The 23,496-nt window shown below is 32.0% G+C and overlaps 2 protein-coding genes and 1 non-coding gene across 3 annotated transcripts; all 3 read right to left on the reverse strand.

Moving 5' to 3' along the window:
* Positions 1 to 2,163: 2,163 nt before the first annotated feature.
* On the reverse strand, positions 2,164 to 2,286 carry LOC129609935 (U5 spliceosomal RNA). Its single transcript, XR_008697063.1, has one exon. It is a non-coding gene; the product is annotated as a U5 spliceosomal RNA (small nuclear RNA).
* Positions 2,287 to 14,759: 12,473 nt separating this feature from the next.
* LOC129609803 (piggyBac transposable element-derived protein 4-like) lies at positions 14,760 to 16,271 on the reverse strand. Its single transcript, XM_055521924.1, has one exon. It carries the CDS (start codon positions 16,269 to 16,271, stop codon positions 14,760 to 14,762), a length of 1,512 nt encoding a protein of 503 aa, XP_055377899.1.
* A 4,219-nt stretch (positions 16,272 to 20,490) lies between these two features.
* Positions 20,491 to 22,024, reverse strand: LOC129609804 (tubulin alpha-1C chain-like). The gene is made up of 3 exons (XM_055521925.1): positions 21,753 to 22,024; positions 20,567 to 21,679; positions 20,491 to 20,522 (listed from the first exon to the last, which is right to left on the reverse strand). Exons 1-3 carry the CDS (start codon positions 21,769 to 21,771, stop codon positions 20,491 to 20,493), a joined length of 1,164 nt encoding a protein of 387 aa, XP_055377900.1. The 5' UTR covers positions 21,772 to 22,024.
* Between the last annotated feature and the right edge of the window lie 1,472 nt (positions 22,025 to 23,496).

Genomic DNA, 23,496 nt, shown 5'->3' on the forward strand with positions numbered 1-23,496 from the left:
CAAAATTTAAAATAACGTAATGAATTCTTACACTATTTTGGTAGAAAATTTATCATTCAGTTGTTAATTTCAATACCAAATAAAAAAGTGTATGTTACTTTTACACGCTTTTTAAATTTTAATAAAAAAAATTTTTGCAATAAACTGAAAAGTAAAACGGTGTAAGAATTTGATACACTGTTTCATATTGTCTTATACACTACTTTAATTTTGAATCGTCTTCCCTGGCAAACAATGCAATAAAACAGCGTACAAAACAAACGTACATATGTACATTATACTTGTTTAATTTTGTTTAATTCTATATGCATCTTCATGTATAAGACAAATATTTTTAACAAATAAGTATTCTGTTGGATTTTGTTGATCAGTACAGAACTTAAAGTTATAACTTTTTTAATAAGTGAAGCAAATAATTAATAATTTAAGGCAAAATTTTATACTCACAACAATTAAAATAATTTTGTTGTGTTACGTAAAAAGAAAAGGAATAAAAATTTTAATGATGAAGAAGTGGTAACGTTTTTCGAGAAGTCACCAGAAAATTCTATTACACACTTTTCTTCTGGCTCTGATGACAATTATGAGCCTAGCAAGAGTTCAGCATCTGAAACGGGTGAAGCGGAACCAGAAAAACTTACAGAATGTTTTATAGACTAAACGTTTGATAATGAAACCATTACATCTACATCAGCGGAAACACTACTCGAAAAAATTTTATAAAGTACTAATCTAAGTGAAAATGTAAAAAAGCAATAAAAAAAATTAAAAAAGAAAGAATTCAAAGCAAAAGAACGTTACAACGGAATTTGCAACTGCCAACACAATTGCGTTGAAAAATTTCCTTAAGATGCAAGAATTAATAGTAATAATTCGTATTGAAAGCTGGGTGATTATGGAAAGAAAAGATTATTTCTAAAACATACTCTCACACACAAAGTATATACAAGAAAACGACCGCGAATGTCTCGAAAAAATTTTACGCCTTGTTATACATTGTATGGTAAAACCGTTTGCAAGAAAGCTTAACTTAAGCATTATAAAATACACATAAAAGTTGGCTAGCATACTTATAAAAGAATCTTTAATACAAAATTTAATAACTCGTTTCATGTGCGCAATATGAAAACATGATCAATCAATCTTAGTTAGAAACATTCAGTAGCATTTTATCAAAACTTGGCAGAAAAAGCCTCATCTAAAAATAATTTATCTCAATTAAACGAACCAAGCTATTCAGAAGACGAGATTGAAGAGCTATAATTAAATTTTAGAACTAAGTTTCAAAATTTCAAGTAGAAATAATGTACATTTGAATTATCTTTTATGTTAATATTATTTATTTTTGTTTACGACTTTTCATGTTACATTAATATCGATAAAAATACCTGTTTATATTTTCATACGTTGAGTTAAAGTATGTAATGTTAATTTGGTTTCTCAAATTATATTAATTTTTTACAAAATAAAATAACGTATAAATAAAAATGAAATGGTGTATACCATACAAAAAAATTAAAATGAAACAGTGTATAACTTTCTTCATACAATTTCTACCAAAAATAAAATAGTGTAAGAAGTACCAAGAAATTTCAAACCTCTAATTTTCTAAGATCTACAAAAATTTATTTAATCAAATTTATGCAAATAAACTATTTATTCCCCCAAAAATGTTTAACATAACTTTTCAGGATAGTCAAAGATGACAACCGGAAGATTTTAGATTCGAAACTTCATTTTCATTTTGCAAAAAACTTCAAACGCGATTTACTCAAAACTACATATACCATTTTTTATACACTGTTTTATTTCTCAGCCGACGATTTTGGAAGATAAAGCAATTTCACGATTTAATATTAGTAACACCTTAAAAATTTTGTAACATTTATTTAGCGTTCGAGAAAGTAATGTATCCATATACTTCAGCAAAATTTTAAAATGTAGCCAATTTCGTCATTTTAGCAAATTTGAGTATCTTTGTAATCTAAGCTAAATTTTAAAGCAAAAATACTGTATCCGAATGGATACAATTGTATCCAAGTGGGAACCGCTGAACCTAACTTTACTACGCGATATGCGGTCGATAATAAGTTAATAATAATCAACGAAATTTTTTTCTTGTTCTTATATTTTCTTACTACATTGTATTTGACACTATTTATTACCCAACATTACTGCCGGGTATTACAAAAATTTATTTTAGACTCATTTAAATTGCTCTTCTCCACGGAAATCTTTAGTAAAAGGCGAAAGATTTATTCGACAATTGAAGAAAAGCCAGAGTTAACTAAAAACAACTTTATCGAAGTCTTTTATACATTTTTGTTTCAACGTTTATCTGTGAGTTATAAAATTAGAACAAAATGTGTATATGAAAAATATTATTTTTCCCTTTTTTTTCGTTATACCATGCGCTTTTTTGTTTTGGTTATCTATATACCTACATAAGAATAACACGCACAGAATGTGAACTGAGCAAAACAGAAAAGAACTAAAGAAATTATGTATGTTTGTATAGTGTGAATAATATTTTTGGAATATTACAAATTTATTCTTCTATTTATTATACTGAGGGAAAAATGAATGTACGTAATTAATTATTATTATATTATATTTATTAATAAGTATGTAATTCTAACAGGACAGTATTATATTCAAGTATATATCGTATTTATACGTACGTATGCATGTATATTATGAAAGCAAAAATTTTATATATTATTTTAATTCGATTCTTATATCGACTACTGCAATAAAACTTAGTAGAAATAATACTAAATGACGTCATTAAGTTTTTATACGGTTAAAAAGTTTAAAATAATTTCTGTTTCAAAATTTAGTTATACATACATATGTACTCGTATGTATCTGTTTTGGACCTACACGATATTTTAAAAAAATAATTTAAGAATAAATAATATGTTAATGACACACAATCTACATACAAATTTATTTACCTACATGCATTGTATGTAATATGTTAACTAAAACCATCTAAAACTATTTTAAATTTTTGTTGTACATGCCGCCGCTGTTGAACAATTTTATAATTAATAATAATTGTATTGTTTATTATTATTAATATTAATGTCCCTATTCATTATTGTTATATGTACATACAAAAATAGATATACCATTCAGATACACATGTGTATTTACAACGTCTTATTCAGTATTCGAAGTATGTAATTATAATTAATAAACTTTATTAGTATAGAAAAAAAATAATTTCTGTACAAATAGCAAATTTTAAAAAAATTTAGCACGAATTAGTTTTTAAAATATTTAAACTTTAAATTCTTTACATTTCATGCAAATTATTTATTAATACATATTTATATCCATACCCACATACATATATATAATTACATATTATAAAATCGCAATCTTTAGAAGTGATAAGTATAACGTAGGTCCAGTGTACAGTTTATAAATTGATTATTTATTTTGAAGATGAAATAAATCTGCTGGCAAAGTAATGGTAATGTGTCAATACAGTTTTTTACGTAAAGTTGAAAACAGAACAAGAGCAATTTTCCACGGCGAATGAATGAATTCATACATGTATGTAAAACTTAATATGTGTATACTAGAACTGATCAGAATCAAGCGAAATTATAAGACGGCGAACTTCACCGGCACCGTTATTCTATATACATAGTCTAAATTCCTTACCACTGTCGTTTTTTTAAGGATAATCCTTACCATGTGTTGATTTTGTTATTCTGCTCTTGTTTTGGTTAAAAACGAAAACCGTCCGCCGCTACCGTTCACCGCTTCCGTTCACTGGTTCAGTTTTCTCAGTAAATTGCCATGTTTTTTTTTTAAAAAGGTTAATATAAAAGGTGCATTTTTCATATAGGCGTATGTTTGTATGCCAATGTACGAAAAAAATGAGTTTATTCAAATGGCTTGCTCAACTCTTTATGAGGCATAATTAAAGAATCTATATGCCTTATAAAGATCGCGAGTAAAAGCAAACTATAACCATTTTTATATCTCTTTTATTAATATCATACATCATGTGTACATAAATTTTACAGTAATATTACCAGCAATTAAGAATTGTCCCCCCTTATTGATTTACTACATTACTTTTAAACAAAAGCATTCACTTAAATTTTAAAATAATTTAATCTAAATAATCTATATGATAGCCTCGTACACACAAACTGTATACGAGATATAAATATATGTATATATAAATATGAATATGTACATACATACATATTATAAAATAGTCAAAAGTTGCAAAAGCATTTCATTCTTATCAAATTTGAATTTTAATGAAACAAAAAAAAATTCTGCTATAAAAGCCTTAAGTGCGGCTATATGAGATTTTATATGTACAATTTTATTTTAAAATAGAAGAGCAGTCAATAGAAAATATTTAATTTTTCCTGATGCAATCTGATCTTATTTATCTTTCTTATCCTCTTTTATATTATATTCTAATTTTTTAACGTCTTCTTCTTCTTCTTCAATTTCTAATCCTTTATATTATTCTTTGATTTAAAATTCATTTTCGTTTGAAAATCATTGCAAATTGTCTTTTTATACTTATTAAAAATGCAAAAAGTTTAAAAAAACCTTTTATAGAACGACATTGCATTTATAATATGTTGGTTGATACTGCTAAATCTGTTAGGAACAAGATGTTAAAAATTTGAATGAATTTATCTAAAATTTGCGGTGATATTAATATTTTATTTATAGACTTACACAATAATGTTTTAATAAATTCGTCTTATTTTACAAACCCGTATCTTCTGAATTTAATAAAAGAAAGCGAAGGCAACTTTAAAAGGATATCATTTCTAAATTGAATTCCAATTTGAATATTAAAATTTAAATTTTGATAAGCACAAATGAAAATGTTATAAAAAGTATCATAGCGTTAATCAATTAATCTGTTTTCGAAATTGCATTAAAATGGTGAAAGCACACAATTCAGATCATAATTTCTAATTAGTGAGTAGTATTAGGGCATACCTTTAAAGACACGGTAATTCAAATATTGTTATGAAAATAAAACAACAATTTTAGAATTTATTTACTTGATCCCAAAACTTCAGTAACAAACATGATCTTTTGAGTCAACTGATTTGAATTACTTTTACTAAATTTTTTCCTAAAAGTTATTTTACATGCTTAAGGGGGCCCAAAACCGCACTGTCACCTCCTAGTGGTGGGCCCCGGTAATGGCGGAGGATAAAGGGGTGATTGAAACGATCAAAGTTACGTTCGTGTCGTGGTCATGTCTCGCGGCGAGCCTCTTGCTTTGTGAGTTTCAGCCCTATATCTATACGTCAGCTGACGACAGGCGTCCCAAGTCAAGGTGGAACAGCATATGCCGATGACTGCGTGGCTAAGGGGGAGCTTAGTCGTTAGTATGCGGACTCTGGATACCAGGCGCCCTCCAGTTTAAATGAGCCTTCCCATGGTATGCCGGGCTCTGCCATGGGTGACTTTACTTTCCCGCGCTACTCGTGGGACAGAAATGGAAAACAACAACAACAACAACAACAAGACAAATAACAACAGTGACAACAACAACAACGACACTAAGGACAACATACAACCACTTAGTGCTCAAGGGTCTTCGGAACCAGAGCTTCTCTCAACTGACGCAGAGGAGGAACTCCTTCTCACGCCAGTGGAGGAAAAGGCTTCGCCTCCGATGGAGACGGATAATCAGGATCCTCTTGGACCTATTATCCAAAAAACTGAGGAGGACCTGAAAAGGTTGGACATCAGGGGAAAAAAACAATATTTCTCTGGTGCATCCAAGCGGCGTATCGCGGCTTATATCAGGGATGGCATGTCCCCAGAGGAAGCTCGCAGATACGAGAAGGAAAGGCTGGAAAAGCTGAAGGCCTGCGGATCGGTTGTTGTGGCCGACCATCCCCAAAAGAGGGAAAGGTCGGAAAGCAACACCCCTGATGCAGGGCCCTCAAAGAAGAGGTCGATGAAGGGCAATGTTGAGGAAAAGGTCCCTGGGAACATTCCTCAACAAAACCCGAAAATGACTTCTTATCGGGATGCAGTAGCACAGGTCAAGGTGGCCATCACTCATAGACTGCATCCAGAGGAAAGGCTATCCGAAGTCCAGATGGGGAAAATCAAAGTAGCCATCATGGATGAAATGGATAGGGTTGTGGACTCTCATCCACAATTCACTGCAGCGTTGCAAAGGGACGGATGGATATCCGTAACATGCAACAATCAAGACACCAGGGAGTGGATAACCAGTGTCTGCAGGAAGATAAAGCCTTGGGACGGTTGCGATGTCGTGGTACTGGATGGCGACAGCATGCCCAAACAGCATGTCTGCGTCACCTACGTACCAAAGGACGAGACAACCGTCAGTCTCTCCAGGGACAAATTTCTAAGTAGGATAGGGAAGCAAAATCCCAGCCTCAAGATAAGTTCCTGGAGGGTGCTGAGGATGGATAAGGAAAAGGACGGGGGCTGCTCCATCACCTTTTCCGTGGATGATTCCGGATTGGAAGATCTACGGAAAGCGGAGTTCCGACTTTTCCTGAATTTCTTCCGTGTTACCGTTCGGGTTAAAGGAAGAAAATCCTCTCAAGGTGCTGGCGGCAGGGCAGGACAAAATAAAAAACCAGTGCCCACCGCGACAACGACAACGACGAGCACTTCAGGCCAACCAAAAGAGCCAAAACTCATTGGAAAGCCTGAAGTCGCTCCGAAAATGGCGGCAAGGGAAACGGAAGGACCATCGACCAGCACGCCAAATACAAGCGTCCCGGGGGAACCAAAAGGGCTCAAGCCCATTGGGAAGCCCGGAAATGCTTCGGTATTTGCTGTTGCAGGGGCTAGCGTGGCACCTGGGGCGGCAAAAGAGGCTGTGGCAGGGCAGGCGCCCACCAAGATGTGTAAAAAGGCGAAAATGGGAGGTAAGGCTCATGTAAAGCCTTTGTCTAAAGGGCCAAAGCCCATAGACAAGAGCCGGAGGAAATAATATGGCTGTGAGGTGCATCCAAATAAATCTACAGCATGCTAGGGCATCTACTGATGTTCTGGCTCATAGATTTATGAAGGATCACCTCGATATCGCCCTTATCCAAGAGCCTTACATAGTGAAGGATCAGGTTAAGGGCCTAACAGGTGAGCTATTGTATGATAATACAACTGGGGGCAGGCCTAGGGCTTGCATCTTGTTTAGTAAAAAGCTAACGTATTTTCCCATTCCAGATTACTGTTCTAAGGATCAGGTAGCTGCGTTGGTGAAGGTGAAGTCCTGCGGGGGCTGGACAGAGTTCATTGTTTGCTCATCCTACCTCCCGGGGGACTGTGCCCACCCGGACGAGCAACTGAAGGATCTAGTGGACTTTTGTGGAAGGAGGAACTTCCAACTTATAATAGGAAGTGATGCCAATGCCCACCACACCGTCTGGGGAAGCAGCAATATAAACAAAAGAGGTGAGTGCCTACTTGAATTTATATATAGCAATAAATTAATGATTATGAATGAAGGCAATAGGCCGACATTCATAAATGCAATTAGGGAAGAGGTCCTTGACATCACCCTTTGCACTGAATTTATCGGCAGTAGGGTTGGTGGATGGCATGTCTCAAATGAGACATCCATGTCCGATCATAGGCAGATTAGGTTTGATATCATGGTCTCCGGGGGCCTGGCAGAAGAAATATATCGGGTGCCCCAATCCACAGATTGGAGTCAATTCGAAACGCTCCTCATGGATGGGATTAGATCCGTTCCTGCTTCTGTCAGAACGGTGATGGATATCGAACTGGCCAGCGAGGCCCTGACGGCGGCTATTACTAATGCCTATCACGGGAGCTGCCGTGCTAAGCCGAGGCGGAGCAATAGGAAGTGCCCGTGGTGGAATGAGGAGCTTTCAAGGCTTAGACTAAAGACCAGGAAGCTATTCAATAGGGCCAAAGCGTCAGGTTCGTGGGAAGAGTATAAGGACTCACTCACAAAATACAATAAAGAAATTAGGAAAGCGAAGAGAATCTCGTGGAGGGCGTTCTGCAAGGGCATTGATGAACTCCCCAGCAGTGCGCGTCTTCACAGGGTGCTTTCCAAAAAGTATGCTAGTAGGTTGGGCCTAATGGAACGTCCTGATGGCTCCATGACTGAGAACGGAAGGCAGACGTTGGAGCTTATGGCGTCAACGCACTTTCCTGACTCGGAGATTCTTCGGAATCACTCAAATGCAGTCATCGAACCGGGGGCACCCTGGCCCAGGAGGGATGACTGGCAACGATCCCGTCTAGTCTTCACGATGGGCAGGATTAGATGGGCTGTTTTCTCTTTCAGGCCCTTCAAATCTCCAGGTGATGACGGGATATATCCTGCATTTTTGCAGAGGGGTTTCCAACATATCGCTAGAGCACTGTTGGGAATTTTTCGCGCCAGCTATGCGTGGGGTTACATCCCTCAGGCATGGAGGGTGGCTAAAGTGACGTATATTCCGAAGGTGGGTAAGCGACCAAGCAACCACCCAAGGTCTTTCCGTCCAATCAGCCTTACTTCTTTTCTATTGAAAGCAATGGAAAAAGTGATTGATAGATTTATACGGGACGGTGCACTGGGAAGCAATCCCTTGCATGAATCTCAATACGCCTATCAGTCAGGAAGGTCTACTGTACTCGCTCTGCAGAGTCTGGTGGGGGTCCTTGAAAACTCACTGGAAGTGCGGGAGGTAGCAGTTGGCTGCTTCCTTGATATAGAGGGAGCTTTTGACAACACCCCATATCATGTCATCTGTGAGTCGTTGCACAAACGAGGGATTGATGCGACGACTAGCAGATGGGTCAATCGGATGCTACAGGATAGGATTATTAAGTCCACCATAGCTGACGATATACTCTTCATCTCCGCTGCAAAAGGATGTCCGCAGGGCGGGGTTCTTTCGCCCCTCCTGTGGTCCATTGTAGTGGATGATCTAATAGCTGCTCTCAGGGGCTCCGGGGCGCGTGTCTGGGGATACGCTGACGATGTGGCCTTCGTCGTGCGGGGAAAATTTGAGAGCACTATTTCTGATCTTCTACAGCAAAATTTACGTGTTGTGGAAAGGTGGTGCAAAGGCGTTGAGTTAAATATAAATCCAAGCAAGAGCACTTTGGTCGCCTTCACCAGACGCAGAAGCAGGGACAGATTAACGAGCCCAATTCTGTTTGGTGAACGTATTAGTTACTCGAGGGAGGTGAAGTATCTGGGGGTAACCCTGGATGATCGTCTCTCTTGGAATACCCATATCGATAGAGTTATCGGGAGAGCTACGGCGGCCTTGTGGACGTGTAGGAGCTTCATCGGGGGGACCTGGGGAATTAGTCCCAGAATAGCACTGTGGCTATATACGGCCCTTGCTAGGCCCATCGTCACCTATGCGTCGATTGTATGGTGCCGTAAAGCTCAGCAGGCGGGTGTGCGGGCCAAGCTAGAAAAGCTACAGAGGCTGGCCTGCCTGGGAGTGACCGGGGCGATGCGGACGGCTCCCACCGCTGCATTGGAGGTGATGATCGGATTGCCGCCACTGCACCTCCATATATTGAAGGAAGCTCGGCTGGTGACTTACCGACTTCTCTCTGGCGAGGACGGGGCAGGGCTAAAGTTGGCCCACAGAACTCACAGAGACTTCATTGAGGGCGATCCGATTCTAAGGATAACCATGTCAGATACCTGTCTGCCGCGGTACAACTTCGACCACAAGTACAGGGTTCTGTTTCCTGATCGATGGACGTGGGATCGGGGTGGTCCGGTACTTAGGTCGGGTTCGAGCGTGTGGTATGCGGACGGATCCAAAACGGAGTCGGGTGTGGGCTCGGGCGTATACGGTGTCCGCCCGGACACGCGTGTATATGCAACCCTTGACCCGTATTGCACAGTGTTCCAGGCCGAAATACATGCAATAGAGATCTGTCTGAGAATCAATTTGGAAAGGGGGTATAGAAACCGCACCATCTATGTGTTCTCAGACAGCAGGGCTGCACTGCTGGCGCTCCGTTCAGCTCAGGTTACATCCAAGCTGGTCTGGAGCTGCCTTGCTGCACTTATGGAATTGGCATCGGAGAACAGAGTGATGCTCATTTGGGTGCCGGGCCATAGTGGCCATGCGGGCAACGAAGTTGCCGATGAGTTGGCACGGAGGGGATCTGGGGCTGCCTTTGTGCAGCCGCTGCCTTTCTGTGGTCTGCCTTCTTCCGCCGTGGGGGCCAGGCTTGCCTGCCTACTCGCGGCGGAATGCAGTCGTCACTGGCGGGACACGAAAGGGTGCCGTCATGCGAAGGTGTTTGTTCCGGCGTGCTCCGGCGGATTCGCTGCGGAGTTGCTGGGGATGAGCAGGAGCCGGGTTCGCACTATTGCGAATTTCTTCACGGGGCACTGCCCGGTGAAATACCACCTGCACAGGCTGGGGAAGTCGGGCTCCTCCCTGTGCAGATTTTGTGGGGGTGGCGATGAGACCGCCGTGCACATTCTCTGCGACTGTCCGGCACTGGCTGTTCGGCGCCGCAATTGTCTTGGACATGGGTCCCTAAGTGTTCGGGAACTATTGTCCAACTCCCTTAGGGATATCTCCGGCTTTGTGATTGGGACGGGGATATTATAGACGGGAGAGTGGGGTGGCTACAATAAGTCAAAAATGGCTGCGGTGGCTTGGGGGGATGCTCCTGTCCCCACTCAGTTCCCTTAGAATCTACAATCTACAATCTACATGCTTAAGAATTAAACTGCCTTTATTAAATTTATCTTTAATTAACAAAATAGATTTTAGCATGTTCTTAATTTAATTTTAAAATAATTTCATTTTCTAAATTTTATTCTTCTTAGAATATTATAATATATTATGTGTATATGTATATAATATGGAATATTAGCTTATTGAAACATACGAATTATCCCTGGGTCTTAATATAATCTATTTTATTAAACGGAGCTTAATTTACACTTGAGGCATTTATCTAAATTCCGATACTTGAGATTGGCGTAATTCACCTTAATCAATTACTAAATTTATATACATACGTAAATAAGATCAAATTAACGTTAGAACTCCATTTGCATATAGACTCCTCATTTAGTAATACAATTTAAGATCCAAATTTAGTTGTTCGCTTTTGAACTGAATTAGAATACTAATTACAAATTCCTAACTTAAAATATTTACAATGCACTTTAATTTCTCTGTAATTTTAATTAAAGTATATTTGATTTTAAATTTATTTCAATTAGAATTTAATTTTTATCGAAAATATGTAAATTTTTATAATGGACTTGATATGTAATATAAATTTTTAAATTTCTTACCAAAAATGAAAACCAGTACTTCATCTTTATATCAAGAATCTATCAAATAAACCATTAAATTGTTCTCTACATATATTTTTCTTTTTTAATTTATAAAATTCATTTTACTTTTGATTTCGAATATTTTATGAATTTTTTCTTCCCAGTTTTTTATTAATTTTTGTATTTTTCTCTTTTTAAATCAATAAAATTCAATAAAGTTGACAACTTTTCTATGTTTTTCTTCTCTCTCTAGTCTCTTTTTTGATTTTTATTTACTTTAAAAAGTTTCAGTTTTTGTTGTATTTATTTTGGCTTTTGAAGCAAATACATAATGTAAGAGGAAGGAGGAAAAAAATATTTAAAAATTGTATTGTAAATTCATCCTTTACCGTCATATTCTAGAAATTGGTATTTCTTGTTTTGTTTTTTTTTTCCATAGAATTTCAAAATACAATAGCATTGCTTGTTCAAACACTTGCTGTTAAGTTTGTATTGTATATTTGACCCAACACTTAACCTAACATTAACATTTTATATATAATTTCTTTTACTATATTAAATATTGCCAGAATTTTTTAAAAGTAAATGTAAAAATAAAATTTTAATAAAAATATTCTCATGCAAACTAGTTGATTTTCAAAAATTTATTCAATTAAATCTGGGTGTTCATTAAAATGTTGGAATAAGTGTTGTACAAGTTTTAAGTTTTATTACTACCCATTTGGAACTAGAAATTTGAATTCAAATACGGTTAGTATGTGCCGTGTTTATACTCGTATATGTATGTATCATGTGTCACATTAATTTATTCAGGTTCAGCTGTTAAAAATATCGATTTGAATTATTCATTCAAATATAATTTGAATTATGGGAAAAAGATTCGAACTAGTTTCTCATTTAACAAAATGACCATATTATTGAATACAATATTATTGCATACTATATTGGATACTATGTTGAATAGATTCGAAAGGAAATAATTTGAAGAAAGATGAGCGAAATACAAAATTTTAGAAACAACGTTCCTTAAAAATCACATTTAAAATAGATTGAAAATAAAATTATTTTAGATAAAACTGTATATTTTTTCTATAAGACGAAATTTATGCAAACCCCTTTTACAAAAATTTACTAAGACTGACGTAATTTAACAGAATTTAAGTGATCAAAAATGAAATTTTTGCTAATCTGAAGGAGAATATCTCAAACAGAGAAACAGACAGAAAAACATTTTTTTTCAAGTACAATAATGGGCGGCTTTAAAAATTACTCGGAACAACAACATTTATTAATTGCCATTGAAGTGCATTTTGAGAACATTTTTACAGTTCTATGTAAAGTGGATAAGTCCTATGAAGAAATAAATTCAATTGTTATAAAATATTTCAAGTGTATGACAAAATATTATACGTCTTATTTAATCTAGCATGCAGTATATGGCAATACTTCTTAAAAAATAGCCTCAAAATAGAATCATTTATTTTTTGTTTCTTGTGTTTTTGTTGCACAAGTTTTTTAAGTATTCTCTTACTTCCTTTACTATACTTGTATGTATATATGTACATATATATTTGTATAGTCGAATTTGTTTGCTTCAATTAAACGTTATCTATTGGAGGCTCATTTTGTTTTACAAGACCAAATATTATGTCCTTTTTTTTATGTTTCTTACCAAATTATGAAAAGTACAAAAAAAAAACAGAAACTTGCAAAGTTTTTTCTTTTTTCTTTACTATTTTCTGATTTTTAATTCTTATGTTCTCCGTCTTTTTTTTTTATTATTATTTTTTGCACAAAACAAGAAGAAGAAAAAAAAATCACATAAAATTTTTTGATCTTGTTTCCTTTTAAATTAAGATAATATTGCAATCCAGAATAAAAACAGGAAATACAATTTGTAAAAATGAAACAGAAAAAAAAAATACACAAACAAAATTTGTCATCAGTCCTGTGTCAGCTAAAAGAAAATAGAAAGTGTGTATATATATGCATGTATATGCCAATGTATATGTATATAGATGTGCAGGACAATATGAAAAAGAAAAAGTGATGGGAGAGAAATTTTTCCCATAGGGACAATAAAACTCGTTTATATAAACGAAATTTTATTAAGGAAAGACTATCGAAGAAATGTAGAGGGGGAATTTTTCTATTCGAATTCGAAATTATCTTAAAATATTATAATTTACAAATAAATCGAAAATCATTTTTAAAATTTTTTTTTATATTTTTCAAATTGCATATTTGAGAAGAAAGGAAACTTTTGTATAAATCAAGACTAATCTAATTTCTTTTCCAAAAATCCAGATCTAACTTCAAATTCTAATACAATTTATAACTGTATTAGACACTCCAGTTTATAGTTAGCAAGTAAACGCTTTTGGTAATTCATTAAGAAGTTAAATTTGTTTCTAAATACGACACATATTAAGCAGAAAAACATTATAGTTAATTTTTGAATTATAGTTCATAAACGGATGATTTAAGCCAGTGATTCCTAAAGTGGTCTGTATAGACCCGAAGGAGTTCATGAAGAACCTCTAGTGGTCTACGAAGATGAAAAAAAAATTCGAGGTCTATCAAATGAAATTGGGGGTCTACGAAATGAAAGAAGCTACTGTTAAAAACTTAAATCTATCCAAAAATAGTAGCAGGGGTCTATCAAAAATTTAAAAACAAGACAAGAATGTTTACGAGAGAAAAAGTTTGGGAGCCTCTCAGCTTGCTTTTGCAAAGAGTAAATGTAATAGCAAAATTAGTTTTAAATTTCTAAGCTTATGGCACAATTTTAGCTGTGATTGTTTTTACAATTTAAATATTTAAAATGAAATATAAACAAATTGTGATTCAGTATAAAAAGCGCTTTAACATAGACGATGATTTAGAGGATCGGGTAAAACAGGTAAATAATCTTTGTTTAACCGTTTCGCTCCGACTTTTATAAAACCATCTCTGCAAATTTTCCTTATAATAAATATAATCTTACTTACCCAACGAACATATAAATTTCTGGATTTTTTTTTAAAATGTCCTGTTCAGGATTTACAGTCCTGGGATAAAAAAGTCCCAGCAGCCTTTTTGCTTGGGACATTTCTATCCCTGCAGTTTAATGGAAACAAAAATTTAAATCAGAAATTCAAAATATTTATTGATTAATTCATAGAATTTACATGAATTTTAAAAAAATTATGAGTGACACGGAGTGAAACAGTTTTTGCAAAAAGCTAGATCACAAGCCTTACACATTTGTCGTGTTCTACTTTCTTTTCCCTTTCTTTTGCAGCCTTCACAACGACGTCGCATAGTTCCAAGAATTGGTAAATGATCACCAATATTGTTAAATAAACGTGCACGCTTCGAATTCCTTCCGTCTTTTCTAGTACGCTTTATCGCCGCAGATTTTCTCCCATTAGCTATAAGTTGTTCAGACAAATCAACAAGAAAATCTTTAAATGGTTTTTTTTCTCTGTGAATTTCAGAATAAACAATCCAAGCATTTACTGCACAGGTCATTATTAGCCGAAAAAAAAACTTTTTTCCACCATTTTGTAGATTTTCTGTCCAAATCATAGACGCCAACCATTTTGTCTGCCAAGTCAACACCTCCCATGACATAACGGTAACATTTTATAATGTCTGGACAAGGCACATCTAACTTTTGACCATCTTTCATTTTACGTTTTACAGTTCCAACAGTATTGGTATGGCAATTACTTAAAACCAATACCTCCTTCGTATCTTGCCACTTCACAGCCATTGTACCATGTTGATTACTTTTAAATATATATTCACCCCTTTCAAGCTTGGCGGTTATTTTTGGAAGATCCTTTCGATTTACGATACATGTTCCAAGGGCTGGATAAGGGAGAGTATTTACCAAATGAACTGATGTGAAAAATCGGTCAAAACATAGAGTAACATCAGTTTCGGTAACAGTTTCCATTAATTTATTCACAACACGCTCTCCAAGAGTGCCATGTAAAGATCCGGTTTCCTTACCAGAATAAATGTTGAAATCATAGGTATAGCCAGTCAAAGAATCGCATCTCATCCAAATTTTAATACCACGTTTAATTGGTTTTAATGGCATATACTGTTTCATAGAAGAACGCCCCAGAAATTTGGTCATGCTCTCGTCTATACTCTGGAATGGGCTATCTTGCCGCATTTCTCGGAAAGTTTTTTTACAGCAATTAACAATATCATCCATGTAATAAGTTTTTGGTGCATTTGAAGGCTGTTCTACGGGGGCGAAGTACATTTTTGCCATCAATATTTGAAATCTGTCCCGTGAAATTGCTTCTTTTATTGCCAGATTTTGTAACGACTTTTTTTTGGACCAATAGTCAGATATAGCTGGTACACGATTGTAGCACATTATAAATGTACAACCCAAAACTATCATTATTTCTCCGTAATCAGTGTCCTTTACAGAACTACGATTACTCTTAGATGATCGATGAATTTCTAATCTTTGATTAGTGCATTGCGCGATGTATTTTATTGCACTTATTGGCATAAATCTTAAAAATACATCTGATTCAGTATGATAGCGAGATACTTTAGGACTCAATGTACATTTACGAATCTGCGAAATATCTTTTCTAGGTACAAAATTCATCGGCGGATCCATCCAAATATTAATATTATTTACAGGTATTTCAGCTTCTGTTGCAGATTCAACCGCTGCTACAGATTCAGTTGCTGTTGCAGATTCATCCGCTATTGTAGGTTCAGCTATTGTCGGAGGTTCAGCTGCTGACGCAGGTTCAGTTGCTACATCATCTCCTGTTATTAACGGAAATTCCTCATTATGTGAACCCGTATCAGATTCAGAAACATCTTCAAATTCAGAAATATCTTCAGATTCTTCATCTAGTTGCGACGGGGCGTATAAATCATCAGATCCGTCAGAAAAATCAGCCTCAGAACTATCTTCTTCCAATTCTTGTTCTATTTCATGTGGTTTCATTGATTTTCTTGCCATTTTGTAATTATACCTCTTAAAATAATCAATTGTAATCACACAATTTGGCTAAGTTGAAATTGTACATATAAATTTCCGATTGATTAAAAAGTCTGCTGGGATACAAATAGCCCGTTGTAAAATACTGCTGGGATATTTTAATCCCACATATACTAAAATTGTACAAAAACCACCCTAAAAACCAAAATAACTTACCTTTTTTACGAAAACTATAACAGAGAACACTTTTATTTTAAATTTGCACTTGTTCTTTATCACTTATCACTTTTTTTTTTAAAATATTGAACTAAATTATTCCTCCGATGTGAATCAAACCGCCAATAAAAGCCAACTGTCAAAAACCTATTTATTTTTTTGAATGAAAATGATCGATAATGCAGTCAGGAACTTATAAAATACGTTTTGGTAAACTTTTATCCCGAAATAAATACATATTTTGCTTATCCGACTTTTTTAAAAAATGTGTGGGATAAAAATATCCCAGGAGTAGTGAAACGGTTAAAGCTATATATAGGGATTAAATATCAACAGTTTCTGAGATATAGGGATTTTAACAAATTTCGATTTGCCCAAATTTTTTCCCTTATCATTTCCGTTTCGGAAAATTTCAATAAAACAACAATATATGTAATTAAAAAATTATTTTACGTTTAAGAATTTAAGTACCTTCATTATGTGTATAACAATTTCAGATGTTTATAACCAATAAATCGTAAATTTAAAATAAAATTTCACCTATAAATTTTATAAATTCTTTAATAAATAAAATTAAAAAAATGAAAATCCTTTTTATCTTTTACTATTATCAAAAGAAACATAAAACTTAGGTAAAAAAATTTTTTTGTCATCTAAAAATTTTTTTTTGAAATTTTTTAAATAGAAAAAAAAAAAAGTAAAATTTCAAATCTAAAGAAGAAAATTTTGTTCGCATTCCAAAACTTTTGATCTTCTTTTTTCGTTCTCCTCCAACATTGCTTTTATTGCTTCTTTTGAATTATTTAAGTACCTTTATTTTATATCTTCTAGTCACATTATACATATAGATTTTCCTTTTAGTCATCGTTATTTTGTGGTATTTTCTTTACTTTATCATTATTGTTATTGTTCTTACCAAAAAATTTTCTTTCTTTTTTTTTTAAATCAGGAAAACAAGGAATTCTTGTTTTTGTTTTTTTTTTGAAATTTGCAAATTTAACAAAATCTAACCTCATTTATTGATCATCTCATATATCTTTCTTTCAAATAGCATACCTATAGGTATGTTCATACCTGTATCTATATATGATATATGGCAATATGTAAGTTATGAATAAACATTTATTCATGTATAATGTCATCGTAAATACCGTTATATGTAAACGGTGAATAATATAATATATTATGTGTGATTTTCATTTTACTATAAAAGTATCTAAAGCATAAAATATTAGATTGAGGTACTTTTTTTTCATTTTTTTGAATAATCATATACCAATAAGTTGTCATCACCCATACTATATCCATATATAATGGATGTCTACCGAATACCGCACCTCCCTATATACGAAAATACATTTTATTTACCACACTTTCTTATATATACGAGTATGAGACGATAACGTCGCCAAAATTAATACTATGCGGATATAAAATTGAAATAATGTTAAATTTTTTTATATAGAACGCATTTTTATATAAAAGTATTTACTACTGTATATACCATTATTATATATGTATATATATTACATATGTATATTGCATTGTATACCTATAATATATTTGTTCACGTACACAACAAAAAAAAATAGAAGATTACATTCTGTTACCTTAAAAATATTTTAAAAACTTCAATAATAATATTCAAACAAAAAAAAAGTAAATATCTGAAATTGTAACAAAAATAAAAAAAAAAATCCCCAATATTCTCATTTTTACCCATCATCATCAACACCCCACATCGCATTTCAACCCATGTACGTATATATGAGTGTATGTTATTCGATTTATTACTCAAGGGTGTAATCATCTCATTTTTGTAATATAAAATATGCTAACAAAGCGATACCACCGATAAAAAGAGAAAATTCTATAGAAAAATAAAATAAATAGCATTTTAAAAATATACATATTTGACAGTCAGTCATAAAATAAGCGAATCAAATTAATAATATTGTATTCAGATTTATAATTCAGATTTATTATTAAAATTCAGCCATGATAACATTAAGTAAGAACGAAAACCATTTAGAAAACAGAGTATAGAATATGTGAAAATTATTTATAGTAGATTAGATCCTTGATGTTCACTTAATTTTTATATTGAATTTATTTAATTTAATATTAATTTTTAGAGAAATATCAATAATAGGACGAGGGTTTTCGTTTATTCAGTTCTAGAATAGTTCTAACTAGAATAGTACGTTCGAAAATTCATGCTACGTACACTGAAAATATAGATCGTTCTGAAATTACTGGCTGCAATAAAGTATATTCGGAAATTTAATCTGCAATAAAGAAATGTTAGAAATGTAGCGCAGACCTCTAGTATTAATTTTGTCCCTGCTTCATGAAATTTTTTTTTTTTTTTTAATTTAAAATTCAAAAAAAAATTTAAAATTTCAAAATGACAGATTCAAATACTGAAGAGTTATTAAAGTAAGTTTTCTTTAAGTGTTCAAATCTTGATAAAATTTCCTTATTTTGCAGTGCAATTGGGAGGCGAAAAGTATTCGGATACAATTTCATAAACAATGTCATTTCTGTTATTTTCAAACGATAGATTATTTAGAAGTTTCAGAATTTGTAGACTGCGTTAACAAAACAAGCTTAGTTAAAGTTTTTGAATACTGTTGCAATTTAGAAATTTTAGTTCTAATATAGAACCTTCAACGCAGCGTGCATAAACGAAAACCGCCGACGTATGGTAAGAAGTTGATTTTTTAAGTACAATAGATTTTTAGAACTCTCATTTCAGTTTTGAATTTTCAAAGACCCTTGACGCTAATGTTTCGTAACTTTAAAATGCTTATCACAAGCTCTTTATTTAATTACTAACTTTTTATTTTCACACTCACTATTTTTCTACTCACCTCCTCGTCAAAAAATTCTTTCAGTAAAATTACCTACATTTCCTTTTCATTTCATTTTTGATTTTTCATTTTACTTTTTTTTTTGTACCTTCTCTAGAAACCTCATTTCTTTCTTTTTCTTATCATCACCATTTTGTCTAACCGCGTTAAAATTTTTTTTTTTATTTTCTCTTTTATTATTGTATAACTTTTATACAACACCATCCATCCCCTATTATTATAATCAAAAGCATCCCAAACAAATAGAAAAACAAAAAAGAAAATTTTCCATAATATTTTTCCAACTCGATTTCAGTATGATTTCACATAAAGAGGAAAAATCGAGTTTATTCCCCTTTTGTCCTTGGAAAAAATGTAATAATTTTACAAAATAAAAGAAAAAAAAGCAAACATTTATGTAAAGAAAACAAATCGACTTTATTTGCACCGACATCAAAAAAGGAAAGGAAAATCAAGTATGTATAAAGAAAATTCATTTCTATAAGAATTTTCATTCGAAAGTGAACTAAATATTTTAAATTTTACACACAAACCTACCATATTACTCGTACTTATATAAATATAGAACAGAATTTTCTTTTCATTTAAGTGAACCATAAATATTTTATAGTGGAGCATAGTTAAAATTCCTCCACCGATATTGTAATTCAGTTGATCTCTTTTGAAAAACGATTACCTACTTATGATTATCTCAGTTGTTTTGTTAATTATTATATTGAAAGTGCTTTTATCTTAGATTATACTTTGAGATTTCAAAGATTAAAGCAATGAAATACGTATTATATTGAATGGTACATGTGATGTATATGTAGCCCCAACAATATTAAAAATAATTCACCGTTTGAGATTCATAAAATGCATGACATAAGTATTGTGTGTAAAACTGAATTATGCGATTAACATGGACACGTTTGGATTTTCCACTATCCAAATCAAAAAGCGGCATTTAAATTTCGACATATGTGATTGGTAAATTAAGGTTGTGAACGAGAAAGTTAAAATATTATATTGTACAATACCGCAAAACTCGGCGAATGAAACATATCAGACTTTTAATAAATATATACTTTCCACATATATTTCTGCAATATTATTAGATTATAAAGTTTAAAAATTTTGAAACCAACAAAAGCTAAATAAAATACTCAACTTTAATGGAAAAAAACACGATGATCATTAATATCTTTTTCATCGAAAAACAATTTAAATTTTGTAACTCTCAATTTTTCACATTAATTCCATTTTCAACAATTTCACTTTCAAGTTCTTTATAATCAAGTTCTAATGTAGCCAAATTTTCTCTAGCTTCAGAAAATTCATCAACTTCCATACCTTCAGAAACATACCAATGTACAAAAGCTTTTTTCGTAAACATTAAATCAAATTTATAATCTAATCTTGACCATGCATCAGCTATTGCTGTTGTTGATGCTAACATACTAACACCACGTTGTACTGGAGCTAAATTATCATTTGGTACAACACTTGGATTTTTATAATTAATACCAATTTTAAAACCAGTTGGACACCAATCAACAAATTTTATATTTTTTGTATCTTTAATTGTTGCTATGGCACTATTAATATCTTTTGGTACAACATCACCTCTATATAAAATACAACAAGCCATATATTTACTATCAATTGGATTACATTTAACCATTTGATTATCTTGTTCAAATAATTCCATTGTTAATTCATTAATAGATAATGATTCATGATTAGTTTTTTCTATTGGTAAAAATGGAGCATATGATGCTACTGGAAAATGTATTCTTGGATATGGTACTAAATTTGTTTGAAATTCTGTCATATCAACATTTAGTACACCTTGAAAACGTAATGATGCTGTTATACTAGATACAACTTGACTCATTAAACGATTCAAATGCATATAATGTGGTCTATCAACATTTAAACGTTTATTACAGATATCATAAATAGCTTGATTGTCCACAATAAAAGCAATATCTGATGTATCTAATGTACAATGTGTTGTTAAAATTGAATTATATGGTTCAACAACTGATGTTGATATTGTTGGTGCTGGATATACAACGAATTGAAGTTTACATTTTTTTGGAAAAATTTCAGATAATCGATCCATAAGTAAGGCAGTAAAACCAGAACCAGTACCACCACCAAATGAATGAAAAAGGAAAAAACCTTGCAAACTATTTGATTGTTCGGCAAGCTTTCTAATACGATTTATAACAGGATCTATCATATCTTTACCAATAGTATTAAAACCTCGAGCAAAATTATTTGCTGCATCTTCTTTTCCACTTATCAATTGTTCTGGATGAAAAAGATCTTTAAAATCTCCCGTACGAATTTCGTCTATATTTTATTATAAAAATAAATATAATAAATTTTTAAATGAAAATCAGTTAATCTTAAAATGTATTTTTACCAATAACTAACGGTTCCATATCAATAAAAATGCTACGAGGTACATTTTTCCCTTTAGGAGTTTCTAAAAAAAATGTTGAGTAACAATCATCTGTATTACAGGATTTCAATGATCCATCTTTTTCAATTCCATGTTCTATACAATATAATTCCCATGTTGTATTACCAATTTGGCATCCAGCTTGACCAATATGTAATGAAATTGTTTCACGCTGACAAAATACCTACATATGTATAACCAAAATATTTTGAATTACGTAATTTTAATGCAAGACATCCATTAAACTTACCATTATTCTGTTTAAACTATAAATAAAATTTGAAGTTTTTGATCTAAATTTATAATACAACGATTAATTTAGATTAACTATTAATTTTTCTTTAAATTTTGGCGAATACTAGAAAATTTTTTACAAGAAATTTTGGAACAAAATCTCTTCTTTTTTATATTAAAAAGCAATTTTAAATGAAATAATAATTAATTTTCTGAAATAATATAAAAAATCTTGGAAAACTAGATTTGGAAAAAAAATATTTTCAAAATTTATGAATGAAAAAGGTTTTTCAAAATTACAAACAAATAAACAATAAAAATAGACGCTGGACGTAATTTTTGTATAAGTTCGTGCAGCACAAATTGAACAAAATTTATAAAAGATTTTAAAATAGGAAGAACAATTTTGATTTACAAATTCAATTTTAATCAATTGAATATACGGCGCCTATATTTAATTAAAATTTTTTTAAATTTCAAAAGCAAATTTTTATATTTCATTTATGTGTATTTTGCAGTTCAACCTCCTATTAAATATTTATTATTTCAATGATATTTCATAATAACAACAAAAATCGTCACTGATGAGAGAATATCAGGGCTGTATTACACCATCCACTTTTTACTTTTATTTTTAAACAATTAGTCAAGAAATTTGTAAGAGTTATCTTTGCAAATTTGTAATGAACATTACTAATACAAAATAGAATTAAAAGGAAAAGTAAAAGTGATTATGCAATACGGCCCAGACCTCTAACATAAATATCATTAATTAATTGATTTTTCATAAAAATTATTAAAAAAAATTCTTATTTTATTTTATGTAATACTCTTTATTTTTTTTTATTTTTTTGTAATACTTTTTCGCTTTCTGTTCTTTTTTGATTATAATTGTATTTTTTAATTTTAATAGTTGAGCACATAATATATATATTTCTAGTATGTAATAGTATATAATAATTAGTATATTATTTCTTAATAAAAATTTTATCTATATCTAATATTAATTTTCAAGAATTCATTCTATAAGTATATATAAAATATAAAACTATATTTAAAAACGAAAATTGTAAATTTTTATATTTTGTAAAAAATATATTTTTAAAAAATTAAATATAAAATTAATATATAATATAATTCCTATATAGACTATTTAAAAAAAAAAAAAGGGAAAATAATAAAACAATAAAACTAATATAAAATTGTTATTTGGTACAAATTAAATTTAATGTTTTCTTCTAGTTTTTCTAGTTAACGTTCTTTAAAAATAAATGCTTTTAGATTTGAAATGATATTATTATTATTTCTTACATGATAAATCTATAGAGCAATTTTATATTTCATTTTTAATTTGAATACTGTTTGAATATTAAAAATTTAATTAAAATAAATAATTTTTTTTTTATTTTGTAAATATTGCTATTAAATTCATTAATAAATTATAATATATTAATTATAATTTTAAATATTG

This window comes from Condylostylus longicornis, unplaced genomic scaffold (genome assembly GCF_029603195.1).
Source record: "Condylostylus longicornis isolate FDR11 unplaced genomic scaffold, ASM2960319v2 ptg000040l, whole genome shotgun sequence".
Lineage (NCBI taxonomy): Eukaryota > Metazoa > Arthropoda > Insecta > Diptera > Dolichopodidae > Condylostylus > Condylostylus longicornis.

Coding starts and splice junctions, on each gene's coding strand:
- LOC129609803 (XM_055521924.1), bottom strand. CDS start 16,271: ATGGCAAGAAAATCAATGAAACCACATGAAATAGAACAAGAATTGGAA.
- LOC129609804 (XM_055521925.1), bottom strand. Junction 20,523..20,566: donor TGAAAATGGAATTAATGTGA/AAAATTGAGAGT, acceptor TCGATGAAAAAG/ATATTAATGATCATCGTGTT.